This window comes from Musca domestica, unplaced genomic scaffold (assembly GCF_030504385.1).
Source record: "Musca domestica strain aabys unplaced genomic scaffold, Musca_domestica.polishedcontigs.V.1.1 1, whole genome shotgun sequence".
Taxonomy (NCBI): Eukaryota; Metazoa; Arthropoda; class Insecta; order Diptera; family Muscidae; genus Musca; species Musca domestica.
In genome coordinates, this window is record NW_026712114.1 from 51936904 (window position 1) to 51959720 (window position 22817).

The 22817-nt window shown below is 34.7% G+C and overlaps 1 protein-coding gene across 12 annotated transcripts in view; it reads left to right on the forward strand.

The window, feature by feature from the left end:
• Positions 1 to 22817, forward strand: part of LOC101901213 (uncharacterized) — a 363731-nt gene that overhangs the window by 223688 nt on the left and 117226 nt on the right. For all 12 annotated transcript variants that reach the window (XM_059124070.1, XM_059124054.1, XM_059124102.1 and 9 more), the window contains one exon: positions 22412 to 22626. In XM_059124070.1, coding sequence (XP_058980053.1) covers positions 22412 to 22626 — 215 coding nt within the window. The remainder of the gene's footprint in view (positions 1 to 22411; positions 22627 to 22817) is intronic.

Consider the following 22817-nt stretch of genomic DNA (forward strand, 5'->3'; position numbering starts at 1 on the left):
TTGGAACAATTTCCACACAGCGTTAACAACCACGAAAATAGCCCCACATAAATATTCTAGAAACAATTTCATTTTTTATATAAATTATAAGCATTTTGCAGTGATGATGTGATATCTTAAATAATTGTATCCGTATAATATCCAAAATGTTTCCGGCATTTCATACCTTTATGAGAGGAGCTTGTTTTGGTTTCTGAAAGTCACGCATACTTTTCCACACTTCTTATGTTGGTGTTGTTGTTGCTGTTCTCGGATTGTTAATAATAAATATTGCTGGTCTCTGGCAATGGCAGACATGCCTATGACGGCAAAAACCACATTGTGCTTACTTCCGGTGTATTTCCCATATGAATATACACCAAAAAACATTTCGTCTGACTCTGTGTGTGTGTGTGGGGATCTCTTAAGAAATATGGCAAAATATTTCACATAACACACCGACCAAAAAACAATGCCATACATGCTGAAATGATACTTGGCTATAACGTAAACAATTTTCTCTTATGATTCTCCTGAGATTGAAAAATAAAAGAAAGAAAATTTAAGATGCCACAGGTTTCCCAACCTTGACATTAAATATAAGGATTACCACCAACTACCATTGTCAAATACCTTTTGTGTGCATTTCTCATTTCTCCGGTAGCCCATATGTGGATTACATTGCCGCAAATTATGCATCATTATTTTTGTGAAACACAGGTGTGAGCGGGGAAGGGGGATATTTATCACCCAGCCACAATGAAATTGTGTAGACGCTATTATTATTCTTGCCTTATGTTCCAAGGTTAAACAAAAAGTTTACATACAGTTCGGCAAACATTGAAAAGTGAGTGGGTAGGCGGTGTTTCTGCAGGAAAATGTTTTTAATTGAAATTTATTTGCAGTTAAGCCTGTTTTTTTTACATTTTAGTATGCAATTGAAATTTAGAAAAGGGAGAGAGTAGTCTCTGTACAATAAATAATTGTATATTAAATTTAAGCGCACAAATTTGGAGGGGTGGATTTCCAAAGGTCCCCTCTTTTTCAGATTTTCGAATCTAATGGGTTTTTGAAGTAACCCAAAAATATATTATTATTATTATGTTAAAAACAATTCACAATATCGAATCGAAAAATCCTCACAAAGATTAAAAAAACCTATAAAAACCACAGCTCGAATAGGATTAATATTCCATATTTTTAGGACTAGACCTATAATGTGGGTCAATACTAATTTGAGATTGTAGTAAACACAGTAAGTAGTAAACAACTTGTTTTCATACCCTCCTCCGTAGTATGGAGGGTATTTCTAACACCTTGAAATATAAATTTTAGACACAGAATCAGCATAAAATTCTTTGTCGATTTAGCTATGTCCGTCGAATGTCTGTGGAAATCAGTATAGCTTCCGAACGAAATAAAGTAGGTTGATAAAATTTCATTCAGATGTGTGTTGGGTCTGCAGGATTTTTATACCCTACACCACAAGGTGGTCAGGGTATTATGTCTTTGTGCATTTGTTTGTAACAGGCAAAAGGAAACGAGATAGACCCATAGTTCCTTTTGATGATCTGCATAGAATCACTTTCTGAGTTGATTTATGCATGTCAGTCCGTCCGTCCGTCTGTCCATGTATTGTTGTGAACAAAATGAAGGTCGCATTTATTATCCGATTGAGATGAAATTTTGCAAACAACATTTGTTTGGCCCAAGGACGAACCCTATTGAAATTTGAGATAATCGGTAAAAATTTAGATATAGCTCCCATATATATCTTCGTCCGATTTGCCTTTTATTGTGCAGCAAACGTGTAATATCAGCCCGAATAGTATGGAATTTTGCACATACAACCAAATTAGACCTGAAAATAAGTATGCCAAATTTGATCGAAATCGGTTCAGATATAGCTATAGCTCCCATATATATTGTTCATCCGATTTGTTATTTTTGTCCTCCGCAGCCGTAATATGCACTCTGTAACAACAATATTTGGGGAAATATAGCAAATGCAGCTCAGAAATACATTTGCTAAATTTTATCGAGATCGGTTCAGATTTGGATATAGCTCCCATATATAACTTCGTCCGATTTACCATTTATTGTGCACCAAACGTCTAATATTTGTCCAAATGGGATGGAATTTTGGCACATACGACCGAATTTAGTCTAGAAGGTAGTATGCCAAATTTGGTGAAGATCGGTTTAGATAGAGTTATAGCTCCCATATATATTGTTCATCCGATTTATTGTATTTGTTACCCACAGCCGTAATATGCACTCCGTAACAACGATATTCAGGGAAATATATCAAATACAGCTTAGAAATATCTTTGCCAAATTTTATCGAGATCGGTTCAGATTTGGATATAGTTCCCATATATATTTTTATCCGATTTCAAATTAATTTCGCACCAAATGGGCAATACAAGTCCGAATTTAAAAGATACAAATGCTTCGGCATATTTAGTCCTTTGAATTTTAAATTATAATTATAATCATAGCGTGTATGATTGAATTCTCCCATAAAAACTTTTAATTATTAAGTGGAGCTCAACTAAATTAGCAAAGTGGTGTAGGGTATCATTAAATAGGCCCCGCCCGACTTTAGGACTTTCTTTACTGGTTTTAATTTGCAAATTCCTTCCAAATGGTGGTTGGAGGTTATTCAAAGTTCTTCGCGTTATTTTTTCTGTTTTTTTTTCTTTTCAACTCACATTTTCATGCCATTTTGAGACTCTTACACCAAGTTTCCATTTCAGAAATCCCACAGTTAAAATTAATTAATTAATTTTTTTTATTGAAGAGGATTTTTCAGTGTAGTTAGAAACATTTTTATGTTGGAATTCCTCTTTATAAATAATCTCCTAGAGTATTTTAAACTTAACAATCAGTTTACCTATTTTCTTAATTCTCCTATAAAATTCTATTTCATATGTCCGACTACTGGAACATTTCCTATTTAAAGTGTTTCCCTTAAATATCTAATGCCACTTCTGGAAGTAAATGTCTGTAACTACTTGTAAATCATCATTAATTTAAAAGCAATTTACTTTATCGCCATTGATGTTTACAATTCAATTGTCAAAAAAATAGGGAAAAATCGAAGCAGGGTGACTGAATAAATGTCTCTCTGTGCTCTTAAATAAATAACTTCCGTTTCCGTTTCCGTTTGATGAGATTTTTTCTTGAAAGCTTTAACACAATGGAAAATGATTGTTGTATTTTTTTTTTCAAAACAAGACAAAACATTGTTTATTGTTTCCTTTTTTACATTTCGCGTTTCTTTTTTTGGTTATATACAAATTTTTTATTATTCTGTTTTGCCTAAGATGAAATATATTTATTACTTTTATTGTTCTGAGAAAAATCAATGGAAAAAAACAAACTCAAAACATTTGCAGAGTTTGACGACGTGTTTTGTAATAATGTTGATTCCACTTTAAAATAGAGCCTTCACACAAACTCTGTCTGTGTCGAAGATGAAGATGAAGTTTTCACCATCCGTATTGTCATGACTTGAGTGCCATACTATTATTTTCTGTCCACTTTCTGTTGCCTCCCGAGAATTGCTATTGTTTGCCATGGTATTTCATGAAACTTTGAAATTTGTTGCCCCATTTCCTACCTCTTCATTTCTCATCTTCAATCAATTCAATCCTTGTTTGAGTTTGTCGTCTATCGTTTGGAATGCTGCTCTCTAACTGTGACGTTCGTGGTGGTGGTGGTGACGATGATTATGGGTGTCTTTGACAAATCCAGAGAAGCAAAAAAACGAACAGAGTAACAGCTTTGATGGCAAGATACTTGGCTAAAAGGAGGAATGTAATATTGTGGCTTATATTGTTTAACCACAAAGGCACATATTCCATTTGTTGTTCATACTTCTGGATTAACACTGGTGATCAATGTAATAGGAGAGAATAAAATCGAGTTCATATTGCTGCAGTTGGAAATTAAAATTCCGTTTTTCTTTATATTTTACGAATCCATTTAATTATTTCTAAACATGAATATTTGCCAAAATAATTCATAAAGCAAATGGATAAAAAAAATTGTATAAATAATGAATTCACTGTTTTTTTTTTTCTTGATTAAAATAAGCAAAGAGAAATTTGACTGGAAAGAGATTTTTTTTCTTGAGCAGCGCTGGTTTTGTTAAGAATAAGTACAATGTACAGGGTGAGATAAAAAAAACTGCAACAAAGTCAAACGCCTTAATTTTTATATTTTTTTTCAATGTTATTGAAAGAAAGCAGAAAATGTTGGAAATAGCATCAACTTTTTGTATAAGTTTAGATTTGTTCAAATTGGTCACTTTTGGCACGAATTATGTCCTTCAAATGACCAATGAAACCGTCTCACGCTGCCCGAATGTTGCTCTGCTGTATTTTGGCCCATTCTCGGCGGAGCGCTTGTTTGAGTTGATGTGCACTTTGGTATTTTGTTAGTGCCAACCTTGCTTTCCAAAATACTCCAGACACAATAGTCCAACGGATTGGTATCCGGAGATTTTGATAGCCATCATTTTGTAACCATTCTTGGGTGGCACGAGCTGAGTGCGATGGTGCTGAGTCCTGTTGCAATGTCCAAGGTCTGCGCCCAAAATGTTTGCATGCCCAAGGCTTTAAGAATATTTTCGCGATAATATTCGGCATTTATTCTGATGGCACACACCATCGGCTGTTAATGCGACCCACACCGTCACCATGGCCGGCGCTTGAGTTCTGGTGGCCAACCGAAGGTGCACATTTTCATTTTGTTTGTTTACAAACTTCTGGACAACGAATGTTTTCTTATCGGAGAAAACCTAATTCGGCATTTCACTACATTCGGTCAAGCGAAGCAACTCTTTAGCTCTTTAACTTTCTATTGCGGTGTAAGTTCTTGCATTTTTTGAATTTCAATGGCTTTACCCCGAGCTCATTTTTCAATATTTGCCAAATTGAATACTGCAATATGTTCAGCTCACGAGCCATTTTTCGGCGCAAGGTTTCGATCAAGTCGCTTCCTTACTTCTCGAAAAATTTCTGCTGATGTTCCTGTTTTCTTCCGTCCACTTCCTTGACGTCGGGCTACCAGTATCACGGTAAAGAGCTATGGCACGAGACACAAAATATTTATTCACCTTTAAATGCTAGAGTGCTCTAGCGATAGCCACTTGTGGTTGAATTCCATCACGAATAACTTTTTTTTCTGGAAAATGCTTTTGTACGCCTGTAAACAATATAATGAGCTGTCACCGGAAAAATTTAACAGCTGTCGGGCGAGAGGCTGAAGTTTGTTGCCGTTTTTTTTATCTTACCTTGTCTATCCACTTTTCTTTCAAGTCATGGACAATAATATAAACGTTACTGCGGGGCATTTGAATTCCTAAGCATTCTCCCAAAGTAATTAAAAAATGGACTTTGTTCCTGTTGTTGCCTATAATCTCTTTATTTGATATGTTTTTTGAACCTATCATTACTTTGAAGAGTGTAGCAGCTCAAAAAAAAAAAAAAAAAAAAAAAACAACAACGAAAAACGAAAAAATCTCCAACATATGTATTGTATGTGGATATTGCTCATCTGCCAGGTTGTTGTGCTTTTACACGGCATTGCTATTTTTACTTTGTACTAGTCACAGAGGAAGACTAACGAAAAAATCCCCAAGGCCATTGCAATGCACCAGCAAATCTACAATCACCAACGAGCCATACACATTTGTTCGGTTCGGTACAAGCTTAACAAGTATGAAAACTACAAACCAAAGTTTTCTTTCTTTTTTCCCTTCAATTTTTTTCATTCTAATTCCTTCTTGTGATGCTTTGAAAAGTTGTTCATTTTTTTTGCAACTATTTTGCAAATTGATATCGGTTGTATTGGGCGTATCTTAAGACTGGTAAAGTTTACACACACATTGGATTGCGTACATATCTTTTTTCTTTCTCTCTCTCTCTCTCTCTCTCTCTCTCTCTCTCTCTCTCTCTTCACATTGGTTGTTCGTTTGAAAATGAGCAACGTATTCACACATACACATGCATTTTTTCCAAGGATAAATAAATGCAATTTTTTGTATTTATATCCTATACCACGATTGTATGCGCTGCTATTGGAGGCAAGGTAGTGCAGAGGCTTTGAATCAGACATATTGACAATAGATAAACATTAGGATGTTGGGGTCTACGAAATTTAAGATCAACAATTTTTTATGTGGACCCTAATGTGTCTCGATTAGTTGTTATAGGCATTTGAAAATAAAGAGCAGAGTCTAGAATTTTGAGATTCGTTATGGGATCTTGTTTTAAAAGAATTGAGATGTGACGACGCTCACTTCACGGATTTGACGTCTATTCTAAATTTTGACTTGTTGTGGAGGAGGTACCAGAAGGAGTGGTATGTTCTATTCGTCCTTTTTCTCGATCTAGATTTGATAGAAATGTTGAGGTGTGCCAGATTTCAAGATAATCGGACTCTTATTTCACATATTATAGAGGTTATAATTTTTAAAAATGTTGACACTTTGTGGTGGAGGAGGTACTTGATGGAGTGGGCTGTTATTGTATAGTTTCACACCTGAAATAGGACTGACAAAAATAATGGTACTAAATCGAATGATCCTTTCACTTTCTATGAGGTAAATTAATTCTTTGGAAAATTTTGACAATTTGTGGGAGAGGTATCCGAAGGAGCGGGTTGATATTGCCCATCGGATACTCCATTTCCAGAGTTATCGTGTGCACCAGTTAGGCAGAAAAACATAGTTTATCAACTTGAAATGTCCTGAAACGAATTTGCTCGAAAGAGACCTAGGGTCTAAATCCCTTATTTCGATGATACACGTTTTGCCCGTATCAAATGTAATATACCTTCTGTACTCACATTCCTGATGGTATAAAAATGTGTCTTGAGGAAGTGTGATATTGGGTAATTCGTATTTTGAAGGGTACAAACATGACTAAATGTTACAAAATACTGCATAATTTTTATTGTGCTATCAGCAGACCTATAAATTAAAAATTTGGCATGAGATAAGAGATAAGGCGAGATTTATTTTACAAAAAATATCAATGTAGGTCTAGCTTTAGGTACCGTTCTTATAAAAAAAAATATTCCCTGAAATTATTTATTATGGAGGTCATGCCATATTTTTCAAACTTCTTTTTTGAACAACTTCCAGTTAAACAAAATTTTATGAAAATTTCGAACAAAAGTCCGAGGATAAGATCAAAAAATTAATTACATTTTTCGTTTTTGGTTTTTTTTGGAACATTGATGAAAAATATTTTGACATAAAATTTAAGTAAGGATTTTTTCCTTAGTCGCTTTTAGTTAAATTCGATAAAAAAATATTTTTCTCCTTGACGCCATGATTCCAAAATGATACTTTGTTGTGGATTTGTGCACACATTTATACATAATGCGGCTTTAAGCCTAAAATGAGTTTTTAATATACAGGGTGAGATAAAAAAAACTGCAACAAAGTCAAACGCTATAATTTTTTTTACATTGTTTTCTTAATTTTATTGAATAAAAACAAAAAATGTCGGAAATAGCATCAAATTTTAAAATAAGTTTAGATTTCGAATTGGTCGCCTTTGACACGAATTATGGCCTTCAAACGTCCAATGAAACCGTCACACGCTGGAATGTTGATCTGCGGTATTTTGGCCATTCATGGAGAATCGATTACTTTAATATTTTTTAGTGCCAACCTTGCTTTCCAAAATACTCCAGACATAATAGCCCCACGGATTGATATCCGGAGATTTTGGTGGCCATTGTGCGCTGGAAATTAAGCGATGAACCTCATTTTGTAATCATTGTTGGGTGGCGCGTGCTGAGTGTGCTGGTGCTGAGTCCTGCTGGTGTGTCCATGGTCTGCGGCTAAAATGTTTGCGTGCCCAAGGCTTTAATACACTCTCCAGAATATTTTCGCGATAATATTCGGCATTTATTCTGATGCCACGGCCGATTAATACGAGCGAAGAGCGACCATCGGCTGTTATGGCGGCCCACACCATCACACCATCCGTGAGTTCTGGTGCCCAACCGAAGATGCACACCTTCAGCTGACCTCTTTGGCAAGTAAACACGATGATTTTGTTTGTTTACAAACAACTGGACAACGAAGAAACCCAAATTTGGCAGTTCAACACTTTCGGCCAAGCGAAGCAACTCTTTAGCTCTTTTGAGTCTATTTTCTTTCTGTAGTGGTGTAAGTTCTTGCACTTTTTGGAATTTCAATGATTTTACTCCGACCTCATTTTTCAATATTTGCCGATTGGAATATTGAGATATGTTCAGCTCACGAGCCATTTTTCGGTCACTGCGAAGCGGTCGCTTCTTTACTTTTCGAACCATTTCAGTTGATGTTGCTGTTTTCTTCGGTCCACTTCCTTGACGTCGGGCTCTGCTGCCAGTATCACGGCAACAAGCGATGGTCCGAGACACAAAAAATTTATGATGTAGTGCTCTAACGATTGTTTATATTGGGGTGGGGGGTTGGATGTGTCTACCAGAAGGAATGGTAAAAAACTCCATATGCACATCAGATCTTTGTTTCAGGGAAATACTAAGATATACCAAGATTTAAGTGCTGACTTGATTCGCAATATATGAGAGACATAAGTATTTAAAAGTGTGATCCTTTGTGGAGGAAGTGCCAGAAAGCGTAGGTCGATATCCATCAACTTTACACCATTTCTTGTATAAGTATCAAATTTCAAATGTGTGAAATTTGAATTTTTTGGGAATTGACCTTTTGTGGAAGAAGTGGGCCTATTTTGCCCATCTACAAACTCTATCTAAACAAGACTGACTTCTGGTTTTCCAGCCAAATATAAAGAAATCACACCAACACGCTTGAATTCCATCACGAAAAACTTTTTTTCTGGAAAACTCTCACCAAAATTCTTCTGTACGCTTATAAACAATATAATGAGCTGTCACGGGATTAATTTTAACAGCTGTCGGATGAGTGGCTTGAAAATGACAGCAGTCTGAAGTTTGTTGCTGTTTTTTCATCTCACCCTGTATATATTAATTCCTAGCGTACATGTAAGCTTCACACCCTTGAAGTCTTCTAGGACCTATAAGAAAATATTACATATATAAAAAAATATTTATTATATATATCCAAATCGGAACCGATCTCAACAAAAGTTGGCAAAGATATTTCTGAGCTGTATTTCCTTGAATATCGTTGTTACAGACAACGACAACAAATCGGATGAACAGTATATATGGGAGCTATAGCTATATCTGAACCGATCTTCACCAAATTTGACATACTAGCTTCTAGACTTAATTCGGTCGAAAGTGCCAAATTTCATCCAATTTGGACAAATATTAGAAGTTTGGTGTACAATAAAAAGTACATCGGACGAAGTTATATATATATGGGAGCTATATCCAAATCTGAAACGATCTCGATAAAATTTAGCAAATGTATTTCTGGGATGTATTTGATATATTTCCCCAAATATTGTTGTTACAGAGTGAATATTACAGCTGCGGAGGACAAAAATAACAAATCGGGCGAACAATATATATGGGAGCTATAGCTATATCTGAACCGATTTTGATCAAATTTGGCATACTAATTTTCAGGTCCAATCTGATCGTACGTACAAAATTCCATACTATTCGGACTGATATTACACGTTTGATGCACAATAAAAGGCAAATCGGACGAAGACATATATGGGAGCTATATCTAAATTTTGACCGATTATCTCCAATTTCAATAGGATTCGTCCTTGGGCCAAACAAATGATTTGTGCAAAATTTCATATGGATAGGGCAATAAATGCGAACTGTACTTTGTTTACAAAAATGCATGGACAGAAGGACGGACAGACGAACGGACGGACATGCATAAATCGACTCAGAATGTGATTTTATGCAGATCATCAAAAGGAACTATGGGTCTATGTCGTTTTCTTTTGCCTGTTACAAACAAATGCACAAAGACATAATACCCTGACCACCTTGTGGTGTAGGGTATAAAAAGGGACCAAAAAGAAATATGGAGTTTGGGAAATATAGAGTTTTGGAAATGTTGGCATACTATTTGCATACGAATTGATACTAATTTTGCCTTGCTAGATTATGGTCTTGTTTGTAATCTGATCCATTTCATTTTCATGTTTTAATTTGCAAAAAAAATCAATTGTTTTTACTCAATTTCTGTTAAGAAGCATCTTCGAGAGTTGTGGATTATCAAAAATCCAACCTACTACCTACTTAACCTTTACGTTTTTATCTGACAATAATTTTATATTTAGCTTATTTTATTGATTTCCACGACCATGAAGAGGAATACCTGTTGCTTATTTTTAAATCTATCCTAGTTTAAGCAACAGGAAAAGCCTTAAATTGTCTAATATTTTAATTCTTTTCAAAATAGAAAACATTGATTTTTTGTTTCAATAGCCCATTCAATTGAATATGTAAACACAAAATGTTCACAATTTATGTGGAAATACGTATATCCGGATATATATACATATATACATGTATATGAGACAATCTAATTTACACATGATGATACATGTACATATATATATGCATGTATCATCATTTATTACATATGTATGGACATAACACACAACATGTAATGCATTCATTCGTACGAATGCAATGAAAACAAAGCGTCGTAATAACAACAGCAGCAACAACTTCCTATTTGGAAGTGGTAAAACATTTGTTTTTAAGTTTTTCGTTTTTTTTTTTGGCTTTGTTGTGTTTTTGTTTTTTTGTTTTATTTTTGGTTTCCGCATTTGGGGCTAAATGGGCAAAAGTCTGCTACATCCTACTTCCGGAAACTAAGAGTTCGGGCATGCATTTGAATTTCGTTATTTGGGGAATATTAAAAATTTAAGTTTCAATTTAGCTTTAATTGCTGTAACGTGCATTGTTGTTGTTGTTGCTGTTAACTAAAGCGAAACAAATAACTTTAAGTAGAAAATGTTTCTACTTCCTTTGGCTCTCTTCTCTATTCATGGTTCACAATATATGAGAGATATAAGTATTAAAAAGTGCGATCCTTTGTGGAGGAAGTGCCAGAAGGCGTAGGTCGATATCCATCAACTTTACACCATTTCTTGTGTAAGTATCAAATTTGAGATGTGTGAAATTTGAAGATAGTCGACATTTATTTCGAATTTTTGGGGAGATGACCTTTTGTGGAAGAGGTACCAGAAGGAGTGGACCTATTTTGCCCATCTACAAACTCGATCTAAACCAGACGGACGGTCAGACACTCCTAGATCGACGCCAAATGTCCCGAAACGGATTTTGTCCAAAGGGGCCTAGGGTCAAAAACCGATTAGGCAAATTTTGGCCATATCATATGATGTATACCATCTGCAGCCATATGGCTAATGATATAATAAACACAGATCAAACAAGAAGCACGCCTCACTCTCTCTGTGGACCTAGTTGAGCCTAGTTTTAAACGTCGTCGCCGTAACATATTGCTGGCTATACAGGGTGAGATGAAAAAAACTGCAACTAACTTCAGACCGCTGTCATTTCTAAGCCACTTGCCCGATAGCTGTTAAAATTATTCCAGTGACAGCTCAATATATTGTTTACAAGAGAATAAAAGCATTTTGGTGAAAATTTTCCAGAAAAAAAGTTATTCGTGATGGAATTCAAGCGTGATAGTGAGATTTCTTTATATTTGGCTGGAAAACCACAAGTGGCTGTCGTTAGAGCACTCCATCATTTAAATGTGAATAAATCTTTTGTATATCGTACCACTGGTCGTTACCGTGATACTGGTAGCATGGTCCGACGTCAAGGAAGTGGACAGAAGAAAACAGCAACATCAGCAGAAATGGTTCGAAAAGTAAAGAAGCGACTTGATCGAAACCCGCGTCGCAGTGGCCGAGCTGAACATATCGCAATATTCCATTCGGTAAATATTGAAAAATGAGCTCGTGTTAAAGCCATTGAAATTCCAAAAACTGCAAGAACTTACACCGCAACAGAAAGAAAATAGACCCCAAAGAGCTAAAGAGTTGCTTCGCTTGTCCGAAAGTGGTGAACTTACGAATTTGGTTTTCTCCGATGGCCGCAGACCTTGGATATTCCAACAGGACTCAGCACCATCGCACTCAGCAGGCGCCACCCAACAATAGTTACAAAAGGATGTTCCTTGCTTCACTTCCAGCCCACAATGGCCACCAAAATCTCCGGATACCAATCCGTTGGACTATTTTGTCTGGAGTATTTTAAAAAGCAAAGTTGGCACTTAAAAAATCTATAGTGGCGGTCACCTCAAGCAAGCGCTTCGCCGGGAATGGGCCAAAATACCGCAGAGCAACATTCGGGCAGCGTGTGACGCTTTCATTGCCCGCTTGAAGGCCATAATTCGTACCAAAAGTGACCAATTCGAACAAATCTAAACTTTTTCTAAAATTTGATGCTATTTCCGACTTTTTTTTGCTTTCATTCAATAAAATTTAAAAAAAAAAAATGTAAAAATGATGGCATTTGACTTTGTTGAGGTTTTTTTTATCTCACCCTGATACAGATATTTGTGGAACAATATATCCTAATGCCACAATTTTTTAATCAACCATCTTCGACCTTCCTCAACCTTAGGTTTAAGTGTGAGCTATTCAAAATTAAACGTTTATTTGTGAAGAAATTCTAAGCAAGTTAGACAATTTTCTCCTGCCAAAAAAATTAGGAAAATATTTGCATTCAAGTTCTTTGTTTTAACAAGTAAATATGTATAGTCGGTTTTGTGGTTAACATGCATACATATATACATGCACACACATATGTGTCATGATGAATTAATGTAACTCTCATGTCCCAGACTATCCACATGTGAAATGCTTGTATACATGTGTCGGTGTGTGTAGGTGTACTATTTGTATTAATGACCTGTTTATAAATTATATATACAACTATAAATTCCTCCGGAAATAGGATGTGTGTTTTGTGTTCTAGTCAGGTTGCTTGTCGACAACACTATAGATAACTTTCGTACAAACGGAGGTAGCAACTGTCGGAAATATTTAAATATACATGTAAAAGTGTTATGCATATTAAAATTTACACATGACAACACACACACACAATCTTACAGACTCATTTTACAGTAACACCTACATACATCTACGTGATGAATAGGAAGGGTCCTCGGTTCTAGATCGAGGAGTTTATTTTTTTTCCCCCAGAACTTTGCAGAATTTTGTATGGGAAATTAATAGGGTGGAATGAAATGAAATTAACGAATGGGGAGGTGGTTTATACAGTTTACCTAATGACAATAATGTGTGGAACTTAAAAAAGAATGAATTTTGTTCAATTGAGTCATCAATATAATAGACATGGCCAAGGAAAATGTTAATTTAATATCGAAGGAAAATATTGCGTTATTTTTAGGGTCATTTAAATTCTAAGAAATACAAATTACAAACTTATTTTTATTACGAATAACGATCTTATAAATCTTTTACAATCAATTAACATGTTTGGTGACGTATATGTAATATAGGTCACATTCATACATTCACGCACACCTACAGCTACATAATGGACTAGTGATAATTTAATAAATCTTCCAACATAAATTTAATGTCACATTTATTAATTCCAATCCATCTCAATATCCACCCAACAAACACATAGCATTCTAACAAATTTATAATGAAGTTTTCTTCTAATGTTTACGAAAGATTTATCGTCGTAGAGCAACAACAATCAATAAAAACCGCAACGCACACACATACCTTGCCTTGCCATGCTTATGGATGTCCTGGTATTCACATTAATCCAATTGTCCTGAGCTATGTTCTTGCAAAGGAATTTCTGTGTATAAACAATATTTGTTTGTTATTATTGTCGTTGTTGTTGCTTTTGCTGCCATTATTGGTTCTATGCTATGGACATGCTTTAAGACAGATGTTTGCATTCGTTATTGTTGTTAGTTTGTCTTTGGAAAATTTCCGTAAATAATGATCATAAATATTTTGCCGATTTTGCTGTAAATTTTAAATGAAGCCAAACATAGGGAACATAATTGGAAGAAGGGTTATAAAATGCGTTTAATAATTATATAATATATATTTTTAATTTATATTTTTTGACATTTTTTTTTAAATTTGTTGATAGATAAGGATAATTTTCAGGTTATATAAGACATTTGATACTCATACGTGTCAAATATATTTGTCTCTAATAATGACAAATCTATACTCTATGCATTACCAGTAGTCTGAAAATAATGAGTCATTCTTAAAAAAATCCAAGCCAAATACTTTACTTATATCCTACTAAGTAATGAGAAACGATGAACGTAAGTTCAACCCCTCCATCATTCAAACAAAATAATAAAACAAGAAGTAAAAAAACATTAAGTTCGGCCGGGCCAAACTTTTAATACCCTCCAAGTTAGGGTAAAAGAAACATTAGAAGAAATGTGGCAAAAACCATTAAAATGCCGAATATCGGGAGGTACCGTTATATGGGGGCTACACCAAAACGTGGACATATAATTACAATGTTTCGCCACACGAACTAGGACCCATTATGACCCACAAATATCAATTTTTAGACAAATCAGTGAAAAAATGTGGCAAAAACCATCAAAATATCGAATATCGGGAGGTACCGTTATATGGGGGCTATATCAAATCAAAGACCCATGTATGCAATGTTTCGCCACCGAAGCTGAAACCCATTACGACCAACAAATACCAATTTTCAGACAAATCCGTGAAAAAATGTGGCAAAAATCATCAAATTACCGAATATTGGGAGGTACCGTTATATGGGGGCTATATAAAAACGTGGACCTATAATTACAATGTTTCGCCACTGGAGCTGGAAACCATTATGACCCACAAATACCAATTTTTAGACAAATCCGTGAAAAAATGTGGCAAAAAAACTAAAATACCGAATATCAGGAGGTACCTTTATATGGGGGCTATACCACAACGTGGACCTATACATGCAATGTTTTGCCACGCGCTCAGGGACCCGTTATGACCTACAAATACCAATCTCCAGACAAATCCGTGAAAAAATTGGGCATAAATCATCAAAATACCGAATATCGGGAGGTACCGTTATATAGGGACTATACCAGAACGTGGACCGATATATCTCATTTTCAATACCAACCATCCTAGACACAATACAAATAGCTCTGCTAAATTTTGGCGCTCTACGTCAAATAATGTGGGCTGTATCGTGATTTTAACAGACAGACAGACAGACAGATGGACAACGTTAAATCGATTTAGAGTTTTATGCTGATTATGAATATATATACTTTGTGGGGACTAAGACGAATATTTAAGGATGTTACAAACGGAATGACAAAGTTAATATACCCTCCTTTCCAAGGTGGATAATATAAAAACTTAACTATGCTGCTACCGAGGTGAGATGAAAAAACTGCAACCAACTTCAGACTGCTGTCATTTCTAAGCCATTCGTCCGACAGCTATTAAAATTATTCCAGTGACAGCTCGTCATATTGTTGACAAGCGTACAAAAGCATTTTTATGAGAATTTTCCAGAAAAAAAAGTTATTAGTTATGGAATTCCAGCGTGATAGTGTGATTTCCTTATATTTGGGTGGAAAACCACAAGCGGCTATCGTTAGTGCACTCCAGCATTAAAATGTGAATAAATCTTTTGTGTCTCGTACCATCGCTCGTTACCTTGATACTAGTAGCGTAGCCCGAAGTCAAGGAAGTGGACGCAAGAAAACAGCATTATCAGCAGAAATGGTTCGAAAAGTAAAGAAACGACTTGATCGAAACTCGCGTCACAGTGGCCGAAAAATGGTTCGTGAGCTAAACATATCGCAATATTCCATTCGGAAAATATTGAAAAATGAGCTCGGGGTAAAACCATTGAAATTACAAAAAGTTCAAGAACTTACAATCGAATCGAAAGTTCAAGAACCCTCCGAATATTATATCGAAGATATTCTGGAGGGTGTATTAAAGCCTTGGACACGCAAACATTTTTGCCGCAGACCTTGGACATTCCAACAGGACTCAGCACGCGCCACCCAAGAATGGTTACAAAATGAGGTTCCTCGCTTCATTTTCAGCGCACAATCGCCACCAAAATCTCCGGATACCAATCCGTGGAGCTATTATGTCTGGAGTATTATGGAAAGCAAGGTTGGTACAAAAAAATACCAAAGTGTCGATCACCTCAAGCAAGCGCTTCGCCGAGAATGGACCAAAATATAGCAGCATTCGGGAAGCGTGTGACGGTTTCATTGGCAGTTTGAAGGCCATAATTTGGGCCAAAGGTGACCAATTCCAACAAATCTAAAATTGTGGCGTTTGACTTTGTTGCAGTTTTTATATTTCACCTTGTATATACACTTTTGGCAAATTTAAAAGCTCTAGATTAAATAATGTGGACTCTATCGTGATTTCAACAGACAGACGGAGATTGCCTTATAATTTTATTCAGATCAGGGATATATTTACTTTATGGAATCTCCGACGAATATTTCATGTAAAGACGAACAGTAAACATGTAAAGACAACAAGCAACTAAGTTCGGCAGGCCCAAGAAAATATACCGCTTATATGAAACCGTTATATGGGGTTATACAAAGACGTGGACCTCCTTTTAATTTTATTTTTTTTTTTTTCGTGCCCATGAAGACCTTCAAATACGAAATTCGAAACGATTCCGGTGAAAAATGTCGCCTATGTCATCAAAATACAGAATAAAGTGGTACCGTTATACGGGAGTTATACAAAAACGTCGACCGACAACTGCCTACACTCGTGTGCAAAACTTTAGCCTTCTACCTCTCGTTCGAATGATGTGATGCGTAATTACACTCGCTAAACCGACTTAGAATTTTACGCTAAACCAGAATAGATATACTTTTTACATCATTTGATACTGTCAAAACGTGCCTAGTCGAAATAGCGGACTAAATCCGTTTCAGGACATTTGGAGTCGATCTAGCGAAGCCCGTCCATCTGTCTGGCTGGCAGGTACGTTTACGCACGATAAATCTCGAAGGAAATGTTCGATTTGGTCCAAACTTTGTACATCGCAATATTATTGTCAAACTAAAATCGAGGTCGGAGATGGGCAACATCGGTCCCCTCCTTCTGGTACCTCCACCTTAAAAGAACAAAACCTTGAAAGAAAATAATTGACCTCATAAAAAGAGAATGGATCAATCGGTTTTGTGCAAATTTTGCAAATCCCAAAATTTGTATTAGTGCTATGTCGGGTTTGGAAATGGACAATATCAGCGGATTTCATAATGACCTCCCACATATAGGGTCAACATTTTCAAAGAAAGTAATTTGCTTCATAGATGAGAAAGGACATTCTATCTTATGCAAATGGACAATAGCGGCCATTTCATTCTGTATCTTCCTCACAAATTCTGTATCTTCCTCGAATAATTATAGGTCTTATAAACTGTGAAATAAGAGTCCGATTGTCTTCAAATTTCACACATCCCAATATTTACATTAACACAACATCTGGTGTAAAAATGGAACGAATTAATTTACCTCCCCCTCAAAGGTTCAACATTTTGAACCAAAACTATCATAAAATACGAATTACAATTTCTCACAACCCAATATTTCTACTAAAGCAAGATCAGGTGTGAAGATGGAGAATATAGGATCACTTATTGTGGTACCTCCCCCGCAACGGGTCAAATTTTTAAATCAGCGATTCTTTTCAAACTTGCTTTTCCAATAATTATCACATATCTCATATGAAGTATAGGAAGTAGGCCAAATAAATTGATAGTCCAACCCAAATGTTCATGGTTGGTCGACAACTTTGTCTTTGATATTTCAACTTTCACCATCGTTCGATTATAATTATACTGAATTTTCAAATTTCAAACTCTTTCAATACATTAATACTTTTTTCCATTTTTGTTTCATCCTTTGAGACATAATACCTCTCTCACACATTTAAGAACCTTTTATTTAGACGAGTATTTGCAAACATTTATCCACTAGGCATAGACTGACGTGTCTTAAATAAATTTGTTTAAATCATATATTTTGGTCACAAACAAAGTTTTGCCTTCAGACACACACATACACATACACTGTTACATTTTCCCATACAATATTAAAAAGGGATTTTCTTGTAAATAGACCTTTTGCCAAAGCCAAATATTTGAAAATATTTACCAACTATAAACTAAATTGAACACAAACATTAACCTATTTAAATGTGAATTTATTTGTTTAGAAAATTTTAGCATCAAAGACAAAATCAAATATCTATAAAATGATAAAATTTTGAACAAAAATTAAATAATCGAAATAGTTGGAATAGCATCTTATCTTATGAATGGAATTGAATGTTTGTAACATGAAAGAGAAAAATGAATATAATTTATGAACGACGGCAAATGTTTGCTAGCGATGGATCCTGAAGTCATACAATTTTTTGGTATTTTTAATTTTATGATAAACATAAGAAGAGGGATGGATTTGTCAGTGTTATTTAAATTTGGCATTTAATTGATATATCTTGTTTAAAATGGGATCTAGCTATACTGGGTGAGATAAAAAAACAGCAACAAAGTCAAACGCCAAAATTTTATTTTTTTAATTTTATTGAATGAAAGCAAAAAATGTCGGAAATAACTTCAAATTTTAGAATAAGTTTAGATTTGTTCGAATTGTTAACCTTATGGCCTTCAAACGGCCAATGAAACCGTCACAAGACGCTCAAATGTTGCTCTGCGGTATTTTGTTTATACCATTTTAGATCTTTTCGTAGCTTTGAAGTTCGAGTTTCCAAAAAACCCGTTGTTATGTCTATCCTGCACTCCATCAGCAACTGTCATTCCAAATTTCAGAATTCTAGAAAATCGGTTCATATATAGCTATGGCTCCATTATATATGCTTCGTCCGATTTGGGATTTTAAGTCCCTCATATGCGCATTGTGCACTTCACAGGAATGATATTTGATAAAAAAATAACTTATGGTGCTCAAAAATACCTCCGTCAAATTGTATCGAGATCGGTTCAGATTATTATACAGCTTCTATATACATATTCTTTCGATTTTACGGTTATTGCTCACCATATATGTAATATCAGTCCAAATTAAATAATATTTACATATTTAAGCGAATTTTACCATTTGGTGAAACTCGGTCCGTTATATATATTGCTATTTATATCCTACAACACTATGTGTTGGGGGTATTATAAGTTTGATTGGGCCAAAAATTATGTAACACATCGAAATATTGTTTTCTCACATAGGAAAGTATATATGGATCTTCCTATCTTGCCGAGCTGAGTTGATCTAGCTATGTATGTCCGTCCGTCTGTCCATGTTAATTTGTAATCACTCTACAGGTCGCAATTATGGCAAGATCTTCACGAAATTTAGAATGGAGGTCGGGCTAGAACCAGAATTGAACCCTATGATCGCATAATATTTAGGAGTTGAAATGGACCAAAAACTGAAAAATTTCCTGATTTTGCAGTTGCTCTACAGGGCGGAATTATGGACAAATCGAAGCGGAAGTTAGCAAGGGGCTAGAGCTTCAGGCTGGGCAGAAGCCTTCCAATTTAAATTTTAAAATTTAAAAATTTAATTTTAAATTTTCCTTTAAACCGCGAATATTTTTAATCCCGGCGAAATCACAAATAGAAGAACAGGTCAATCCTGACCGTTACGTAGATGCCGATGGTAAATATATCGGATATATATACAATACATATATACAAAGGAAGGGGATGTTAGCTAGAACGCTTATATCTCAAGAATGGCTAGACTGATTTTGACAAATTTTGTCAATTCAGAATTCTCTATTGGCATAAGAGAATAAAATCTACAAGAATCGCATAAAAAGATGGCAATAATGGTGTTATTATAGATTTTGTAGTATTTTGTGTAATTTTTTTTTTCATATTTTTTATCGCATGCGATGTTTTCAATTTGACTTAATATTGAAGTGTATATTTTGTAATATTTTTTCACATTACAACACAGGTTTTGGTTTTTATATACAGTCTGCAATTATCGTCCGATCCTCACGAATATTTTCACAAGGGTAGGGTTAGGCTCAGAAGGGCTAGGCATATTATTTTCAAAGATGTCAGCGATATGTTTAGGGGTTAAAATGGACCAAAAACAGAAAAAAAATCCTGATCACACAATTGAAGCCAATCGACACGCCTGAGAAGTGAATTATGGACAGGGAATAATTCTAGCATTTTGGTTGACCATTGGATTAAATTTAGCTTTAAAATGGACCACAACAACTAACAGCACGACGGAGTTAGTAAATATTGGGCGAATGTTTCTGTTCAAAATGCTTAGGGTAATATCTGGGCAGTACTCCGTGACATAATTTCAAAAGCGAAATATTCCAAAATGGATTTGGATATAAGGGAGCTTCTAACATTGTAGTCTTGTAGGGTGTCACATGGTCGGCCTCGCACGACTATAGCCTTTGCTTACTTGTTTTTAATATAATCCTTATCGAAATCATATTATACAAAAATGTTATTTGGCTCAGAGTTGGAATGATCTACTTCACATAAATTCCCAATATAAACTTTTTTGTTACGGGAGATCTACTAAATATACATAGTGGTGTAGTGTATCATATAGTCGGTCGGCCCGACTTTTAATCTTTCCTTGCTGGTTTATATATAGATATAGCTCAGATTTCGGTCCGTAGTCTAGTAGGCTTCGTAGACATGCAAATCAACACGATCCCTGATATACCTTCATGTAATATGAGATACGCTAGATATTACGTCAGCTTATTTAAATTGTTAGAAGATGAGTGCAGTGGGAAATGGTTACTTTGCTACCGTGTTTTGTATTACTATGCGATTCACTTCAAAATATGCTCATTTAAATATTTCTGTCAGCACTATATAGAGCGAAAATTTGATACCTTCCCCAGGAAAAGTACAAATTTCGGAGAAAAATAAAAATATTTATATTTGGAGAAGTGAAATTAGTGTCTGATATTCTGATGTCAAATGGGGTATATTCTCAACATCCTTTTGTTCCTTCTCTGCGAAATCTCAAAGATTTCTCAGTGGACCCAAACTTAGACCAGCCCATACATTGAAGGTGTATGCCTGACGGGAAAGGGGCAATTTACTTTGTATTTAATTTAAAGATGAAATCTACACTTTTGAATTTTCAAATAAAATTATGGGGATTGGTAATTGAAAATAGACATAGAATAAACTAATAGACTAATGTTTGCAATCAAACATGTAATAATCAATTATTTGAAAAAAAAAACTTCCAACATTTTTATTTGTCTTTAATTCATAAAAACTTTGAACTTTAATAAAATCGAAAGAGGAAAGAAATACACATTCTTGCCAACTAAATAAAGTGCTAATTTCATAATCCATCAACACAAGAGGAGGAAACTTTTTGCCATTATACTTATGGCAGATATAAGACATCAATCAATCATCTTCTCTCTGTGAATATCTTTCAAGTTGATATTCAATTTATTTTAGGGATTACATATTTCCAAACACGCCAAAGATGAAACAACAACGGAAAGAGGAAAGATTATGATGTCGATGAGAGTGAAGATGATGCTGATGATGATGGCAAAGGGTGGTTGGTTGGTGTACGAGTATGTGAAGTGAAAAATATATTGAAAAAAAAGAAAGATTTTCAACATCATGCATATATTATGAAAATGATTTAGTTTATTTGATTGCAATTATAAATTATGGTTTTTATTGTAATTAGAAAAAATAAAATCGAATTGTATGTAATGTTTAGATACGAACTGAATAAGCAAACTAATTGACTGCCATTTGTAATTTTCATATTGTGGTTTCCGTATAAATTACTTTCATGAGATAAAATCAAATTGTAATAATTTAGATGCTGGTTTCATGCAGGCAGAAGTCAGTAACAATAAATATGTATTTTTTAAATAAATTCAAACAGATAATTGAATATAAATCAGTTTTGAGTCATAATAAAAGTCGTCGGTCGAAAATTCAAAGAATCGTACATTCTTTGATAAAGTATGAATCAAATCCCCTTCCCGATCATTTAAATTGGCATTTCAATAACCATAACAAATTGTTTTTCAAGAAAAATCTACAGGGGATATTTTTACCCTAAAATTATTAAATAATTTTTATGCTTTTGTGGATTTGCACATTATTGATATTTGTGCATAATCATAATAATTCCCGAAGCATTCAATTCGAAGTGAACGATTTTGGTATTCGGTGGTAAAATATTTAGCAACATCATATTTAAATAAAATCTGGCATGCTTTCCAATATTACATTAGTAAATTTTAGTTAGTACAACAACATAAATCGAAATTTCTACAAAACTATTTTATATTTCCTCTTATGATATTTATAAAAGCCCTTTACATAAATTCATGTTTTTTTCTACAAATTTGTCATATATATATATATTTTTTTTTGCAGATCTCGTTGAGGGTGCTTTGCGTAATGTCAATTTAATAATTGAACCACCTGCTGTCAGACGTGGCCAACATGCCATATTGCGCTGCATGTATGATCTCGAGGGTGCACCACTTTATTCAGCCAAATTTTATCGTGGCCAATTGGAATTTTATCGTTATACACCTGGTGAATTTCCAAATACGAAAGTTTTCCCCTTTCCTGGTATACATGTTGATGTAAGTATGCACATTTGTAGCTGTAATTCATTCATATGTATATAACTATAAACACATACACGTTCATATCGGTACATACATACATGTTATAATTATAATAAATATTAAAATATATCATCCAAAAAAAGTTAAAGCATTTCCATCATGTAGGCAGCAAAGTACAAGAGGGGGACGTATAAGTGATGTAAAGC